Source organism: Tupaia chinensis, unplaced genomic scaffold, assembly GCF_000334495.1.
Source record: "Tupaia chinensis unplaced genomic scaffold, TupChi_1.0 Scaffold000178_1, whole genome shotgun sequence".
Classification (NCBI taxonomy): domain Eukaryota; kingdom Metazoa; phylum Chordata; class Mammalia; order Scandentia; family Tupaiidae; genus Tupaia; species Tupaia belangeri.
This window is the reverse complement of record NW_006159653.1, coordinates 2,546,217-2,553,019: the sequence shown is the minus strand read 5'-3', so window position 1 is coordinate 2,553,019 and position 6,803 is coordinate 2,546,217. Positions and strand designations below refer to the sequence as shown.

Genomic DNA, 6,803 nt, shown 5'->3' with positions numbered 1-6,803 from the left:
TAGGGCACGGCCCTCGCCAGAAGGTCATCTCTTTTCAGTGAGCTCGAGGTCGGTCCTGGCTGTTTCTTGCCTGCATTTGAACCAGTACCTCCTGCCTCAACTCCACAAGGCTCACCTACTTGTCAAAACCTACCTGGAATGGGAACCAGTAGTTAGCGTAATGGCTATGTTGCTGGACTCCCACGTAGTCGACAGCGGTTCGTGTCCCGGACCCGGTGGCTTAAAACTCACGCCGGGCGCGTGTGCGTGCATGCCCAAGATCCCGGGAGGAGAATGGAGGAGAAGGGATTGCGGCGGGGATTGCGGCGTGACCATCCCCCCTGGAGGGTGATTTCTCGCTTTCTGTCTCTCTGTCTTTCTGGCAAGCACACACACCCTATAGCAAAAACCAATCCAGAAAAAAAAAAAAAAACTCTCAAAAAAAAAAAAAAATCCTACCTGGAACAGGGAAACTGGGGAACACCTGCCACCCAGCTGGGCTGGGCCAGAGTCCCAGGAAGGGTGGGGACAGAGGGACAGGGACAGGTAGGAGGCCAGAGGCCTGGCTGCCCATGAGTGCTGGGCAGGGAAGGGGTGCAGACCGCTTGCAGCCTGATGAAGGCACCGTGACGCGGTCCCTATAGCGACGGGCCCTGAGACCTGCCTGCCAGCCTGCCATTGTTTGGGTTCCTGCCTCCGCAGGGCGGAATTCGGACTCACAGTGACTCACGCCCTGAACCAGCTCCAGGTGAGAGCTGTCAGCCCAAGGAGGGAGGCAAGGGCTCACCCTACCAGCCCGAGGCTCCCAGAACACAGTGGGAACGGGAAGGGGCGGGCCTGGAGGGGCTTGGCCCACGCGCAGGTGGGGCTCCCCCCCACCCCCGCCGGCCCTGTTCTGGAGCCCAGCTGGCAGGCCGGCGCCCACCCTCTGCCCTCCTTGATGAGCAGGTGCCCAGACCTGCTCGGCGTGAACACGTTCGAGTGGGGAAGGCTGTTGTTTTTGGACGTAAATCGTCTGAAGATGTGAAAAGGACTGGCGCCATATAACTTTTCTGATCTTTTTGGGGGGACAGACTGATAAGCACACGTGACTTCCTTTAGCGGGGATACGGGGCAGTAGGGGGGAGTGGGCATTGGCAGCAGGCAGGTGGCCACTGGGGCAGGCAGTGCTCCCGTGCGTGGACGCTTCTCGGGGCCCTGCGGAGCAGCTTGCGGAAGCGCGTTGCGCATGTGCGTAAAGGTCGTGTTCGCAGCCTGGCTGCTCTCCACCCGCAGCCTCACCTCCCCGGCTCCCGAATGGGGCTGGGGTGATGGGGGGAGGCAGAGCTGAGGCTGCAAAGGTCAGGGCGGAGGATGCCGGACTGCAGGTGGCAGTCAGGAGTAGGCTTGAGCCCCAGGTGGACAGGACCCCCGAGTCCCTGACCCGGCCAGTTCCTGCCTCGTTTCCCCCTCCCTTCCTCCCCTCCCACCATTTTAGCCCAGCCGGACCCTCGCTGCCCAGTGTCCCCATACGCGAGAAAACATGGGAACCGGACGATAAATAATTTATTGAAATTGGGAGAATAAATAAGATACGTGGGCAGGGTAACAACTGTAAAAATCTGGAACAATTATATACACGAGGGCGGGGGCAGGGCGGGCGGAGCCTCACGCTGGGCGCCGGCGCCCCCTCGAGGTAGGTGGCTTATTTACAAGGGAGGGAGCGGCACCGCGGCGGCCTAGGAGCCCAGGCCCCAGGGGCCCCTTCCCCGCGCCCCGCTGGCCCCGCGCAGCTGCACTCCGTGCACAACCCTCTGCACCCAGGGGCGGTGGGCAGTGAGGCTGGTGTAGACCCCGGGCCGGTTGCGCTCTGCACAGCCCTCGCCCCAGCTGATGACGCCCGCCAGTAGCCAGGAGCCATCCACCTGGCACATGAGAGGTCCCCCGGAGTCGCCCTGCGGGAGGGAAGGTTAGGACCGTCTGGGGCTGAGCATACGCAAAGCCGCACCGCGGCCCACAGCTCCTGCCTGCGGTCCATTATCCGCCTCCACCGGCCAGCTGGGAACCCGGGAAGGGCGGGCAGACTCCGTGAAAAGCACTTTGCCAGCCCTTCTGCCCCACGGCCCTGAGCGGCTCAGGCTCAGGAAGGAACTGCCGTGGCTGGCAGCCTCTGCTAATCGCAGCAGGTCAGGGGTCCAGCATCATCGCACCCCCCTTCACGCGGTGTGGTCGGAGCTGGAGCTGGGATGGGGGCCGGATGTGGGAAAGGCCCCAGCCACCAGGAGGTGAGCTCCAGCGAGGGCCGGTGGAGACCAGCAAACCTCGGTGTGCGCGGGCGCGCTGACCACTGGGCCGCCTGAGCCGCTCTCCCAGGGTGGGGTGGGAGCTGCTAGTCCCTGCTGCTTCTGGGGAGGAGGCCCAGGGAGAGGCCCGGATGCTGGCCCCTCCTGGGCAGGGCAGTTGAGGGTGCTCACCAGACAGGCGTCGCGCTCCCCTTCCAGGTAGCCAGCACACAGCATGTCCTCAGTGATGGCCCCCTGCCCGGCTCCGCGCCAGTAGAGGCGGCTGCAGACCTCCGAGTCGATGATCGGCACCTTGAGCTTCTGCAGGGTCTGGGGCTGGGGCAGAGGCACTGCCAGCGAGCAGGGAGTCAGGCCGGGGCTCCCACCTGCTGGCTTTCCTTCCATGACTCTCAGTAGCCTTTCTCAAAGGCTGACAACCCCATTGGCCTCTCCCAGCGCTTCCCGAATCCCGGCTCCAGGCCTCCAGACTGCGGACGGGCAGGGGCTGCAATGCCTTGGCTGAGCCCAAGTGGCCAGAGCAGGGCCGTTCGCCCTGCAGTGTTCAGGGCGTCCACCCGGCCCTGGACTTTGGCCGCGCCTGAAGGAACCCGCACCCCAGACCTGCAGCTAGTCCACCCTGCCAGCTCTCCCAGAGCTCCTGGGGGCCAGCGGAGGCAAGGCTGCTGCTCAGAGGCAGTGGGAGCCCCGCCGTCCGCCCTGCCTGCCCCCCACTCTCGGGAATCTGACAGAAGCCCTGTTTTTCCTGCACTCAGTCCTCCAGCCCTCTGCCTCCCCGTCTCCCTGCATCTCCCACCCACCCCCGTGTCCCCTCGTCTACGCCGTCTTTCTGGCCGCCCCGTCCTCTGCTGCCTTGCTCTTGCTGCCCCTCTGTGCTGTCCTCATACCCTGGATGTTTCTAGAGGACATTTCCAAACCTCCAGCCAGAGCTGGGAGGTTGCATTTTCTCCTGCCGGTTCTGCTGCAGTTGCAGCATGCTGCCACCAGAGGCAGGGCCCAGGGCATTTCCATGTTCACACGTGCACACACTTGTGCATACACAAGCGTGCCCCTGTGCAGCTTGGCTCCACAGTCCGGCTGTTGTGGCCTGGAAACAGCCGAAGGTCCCTTTTAACCCAAAGTTGCGTGCTGAGGTTCCCGAACTTCACGCCCTGACGGCAGCCCGTCTTTGTCCGCCTGGTGGGCCTGTGCTTGCTCCCCTTTTCTGATCATGTCACGTCCCTGGGTGCCCCTGCCCTCTACCACCCTCTGCCCCGGTGGGGAGCGGTCTCACCTCCCTCGTGAATGCTCCCCCAGCCTGCAATCCAGCAGGCGGTGTCGGCGGGGAGGTGTACGGAGGCGTCAGGCAGGCAGATGGGCAGGACCCGCTCAGAGAACTGGACAGGGTGTTCGAGGCGCACCAGGGCGATGTCTGCAGGAGCACCCTCCTTCCAGGAGTACACGGGGTGGGCGTGTGCCCAGGCAATCCCCACCTTCTGGGCCCGAGGGCCAGGGTTCCCCAGCTGCCAGGCCCCCAGCAGCACCGAGAACTGAGATGGCTTGTTCAGGCTGCTGGAGGGGAAGGAAAGGGGGTGGGTCAGCTGGGAACAGTCTGGAGGGGCAGCAGGGACCAGGGCCCTGAAAGGCAGGCAGGCTCTGGGCGCCATGGGGGCTCTGCAGAGGCCTGCTTGCCGGCCGGCGGAGTGGGGCGACCTGGCGGTGCACGCACCCCTTGAAGCAGTGGGCAGCAGTGACCACCCAGCGGCTGGTGAGCAGCGAGCCCGCGCAGTGGTGGGTGCCGTTCTTCTGGATGCTCACGACCCACGGCCACTCCGCGTCGGTGCTGTCCTGGCCTCCCACGATCCGGTTCAGCTGCTGGGGTTTTCCACAGGCTGGGGGCGCTGTGGAGGGGCCAAGTTCCTGTCATCTCCATGGCCACGCCCCTCCCCTGCTCAGACCCTCAGCCTCTCCCCTCTTCTCTGCCCCGCCCCTCATCCCTGCCTCCCTCCATCTTCCTTCACCCCTTCCTGGCCAGCTCCCATGCAGACAGACCCACAGGCACGAACGGGCACCTGAAGCCCCATGTGCAGCAGCGACACTCACCAGGCGTCCTGGCGGCCCCAAGGCTGACTGAGGAGAGAAGGAACAGTGGGGGGTGAGGGGGGAAGGGGAGGGAGGAGGCCCTGCCTCCCCCACCCCTCCGCCACTCTCCTGTGGGCTCATCCCCAAGCTTGGGGCGGGCATGTCTGGAGCCTGGTTCCTGGCGGTGAACCTCACAGCTCACCTTCTGGCCGCCAACCCATGCTGCACCCGTTCCATGAGGGCAGGCCGAGGGTGGGGAGCCAGGGCTCGAGGGCCTCCCCGGGGACCTCTTGCCCAGGAACAAAACCGACTTGGGGGGGCGATAGAGAGGTGGGCAAAGGCAGAGAGCCGGAGGAACAGGGCGCGGGGAGGCAAGAGCGCGGCCAGGCCCCGCTAGGCTGGCCTGTGTCTGCACCCACCCCTGCTCTGCACGGCGGAGGAGGTCTGCAGAGACAGGCAGGGAGGTGCGGGCGACAGAGACAGCCAGAATGGCAGGGAGAGTCAGGCGGCTCCCCACAGGTAGAGGGCACAGACTTAGGCAATCGAGGGACAGAGGGCTGATGGGTAGAGAGGGGCTGAGAGGCAGAAGGAGCACACGCATTTTTAACATGAGCCTTGAGAGGAGAGGCTGGACTCAGGATGCGGAGGGCTCGGGCCTCACCTGTACACACCAGCAGCAGCGACACTGAAAGCTGGAGACAGCCCACACGCAGGGCTGCGGGGCTTCTGGAAACCATCATGGCCGGCGGGGTGTAGGTGCCCAGATAGCTGGCAGTCTCCAGGGACCCGGCTGTGCTGGCTGGGACAGGCAGAGGGCCTTGTGTAAGGTCCCCGCAGGTGGCCCCGGTTTTATCCCAGGAGCGGAATGCTGTCGGACCAGTTGGCTGGGTGGCTCAGTGCAGGCCACCAGGCTGTAGGTCACGGAAGGGGTGGGGCTGGGGAGGAAGTGAAGCCGCTAGGGGATGCGGGGCTGGCCAGACCCCATCTCAGCCTGAAAGGGGGGATCAGGGCCAGGCTCCGGATGTGGCCTCCGGGGGACACCGATGGGCCTGGGCCTGAGCCTGGGGCCAGCCCACAGTCCCCAACGTTGACTTGGGCAAAGAACGATCCCCAGTGCTTTGAAGGCAAGGCCTCCAGGATGGCTGGAGTCTAGGGCGCAGTGCATTCGGGGCCCGAGGCCTGGGACATGATGGGGGTGCCGGGGTTCAGTTACAACCCCCTCCATGGCCCGGCCCCTGTAACGTTGTGACTCAGCCCAAAGACCTGGCCCAAATTAGGACTTGGGAATCCCGTTAACCCTCTTCCCGGAACGCTGTGAACCAAGCCCCAGTGGCTGTGCTGTCCCTGGGGCCACCTTCCTGCTGTCCCTGTGGGCGGGGCTCGGCTGTCACTCGTGGCCAACGACTCACCATTCACCTGCACTCCCAGGAAGGCGGGAGCCACGGCGCGGCGCCCGGGTCAGCTCAGCCCCAGGTGTCTGGCTGTCCTTGACTGCCTGGGGAGGGCCAGCCCCCCTCCCAGACCTGAGACCACTGAGCGAGGCAAAGGCCTCCGGGCTGGACCGTAGGGAAGCCCAGACTCGGGTAGACCGAGGTGCCAACCTGGGGCTCCCTGGCTCAGCCCCACACTCGCCAACACCCCCACCCCAAGTGTTTGCCGCCCTCCTGGGCGGACGTGCTGTCCCCTCAGCTATTCGTCGCAGACCTGGACCTGGGCAGTGGCATGGCCGGGGGCAGCTAGCACACGAACAGTCGGAGCTCAGGAGAGTGGGATGGACCCACGGTGGCCGCCCACAGACCAAACCCCTTGTTCTACTCCCATTCTGCAGACGAGGAACCCGAGCCTGTCCAGGGCAGAATCAGCCCAGCTGGTGGTGAGTGGTGAAGCCCAGGCCTGAGCCCTGACCCAGACACGGCTGTCGGGCCAGACTGGGGAGGGCCCCTCAGTGGACAGGCCCTTCTATCACATGGGGTCCCAGTGCCAGGCAGAGGACAGCCGGGACCCAGAGAATGCACAAGACCGCACCTGGGGGTGTTGGCACAAGCTGCTCAGAAAAAGGGCCTTCACCTCCGAGGCCTGGAGGGTCTTCTGGAAGCTCATGACCACAGCCCCTCAGCATCCACACTGTCCTGGGCAGCGGCCGGGCTTCCCACAGCTGGGGCTCTGCAGAGGGACCAGTTTCCTGTGCCCCCTCTCCTGCTCAGCCCCTGAGGGGCAGCCCTGCAGCAGAGTGGGGCTTGGGATGGTGACAGTGCCCATCGGAGACGGGTAGGGAGGAGAGATCGGCCACGGGCCTGGCCCTGCATCCTGGAGGGCTGGGGTGCCACGGTCAGGACCTGCTGTGCTTCCCCTGCAGTCCCCGCTTCGGTCAGAGCTGCCCGGAGCCTGCACCGTCTCGGCCTGTGAGGGGCCGACTGAGAGGCCCTGTCGGGGCAGGGGTCCAGCAGCCGTGGGAGGCTCACCGGCAGGGGGGGCGGTTCCGGG

The 6,803-nt window shown here is 65.2% G+C and overlaps 1 protein-coding gene across 2 annotated transcripts in view; it reads right to left on the bottom strand.

Moving 5' to 3' along the window:
• Positions 1 to 1,514: 1,514 nt before the first annotated feature.
• The window catches only part of PRSS22 (serine protease 22), a 7,752-nt gene continuing 2,463 nt past the window's right edge, over positions 1,515 to 6,803 (bottom strand). Inside the window, exons 4-9 of one of the 2 annotated variants that reach the window (XM_006146415.3) lie at positions 4,981 to 5,118; positions 4,341 to 4,367; positions 3,967 to 4,138; positions 3,532 to 3,809; positions 2,433 to 2,590; positions 1,515 to 1,913 (exon numbers count right to left, since the gene is read on the bottom strand). In XM_006146415.3, the coding sequence (XP_006146477.1) occupies positions 1,698 to 1,913; positions 2,433 to 2,590; positions 3,532 to 3,809; positions 3,967 to 4,138; positions 4,341 to 4,367; positions 4,981 to 5,118 (989 nt within the window). In that variant the 3' untranslated portion in view covers positions 1,515 to 1,697. The remainder of the gene's footprint in view (positions 1,914 to 2,432; positions 2,591 to 3,531; positions 3,810 to 3,966; positions 4,139 to 4,340; positions 4,368 to 4,980; positions 5,119 to 6,803) is intronic. The other variant, XM_006146416.3, reaches the window with a different exon arrangement.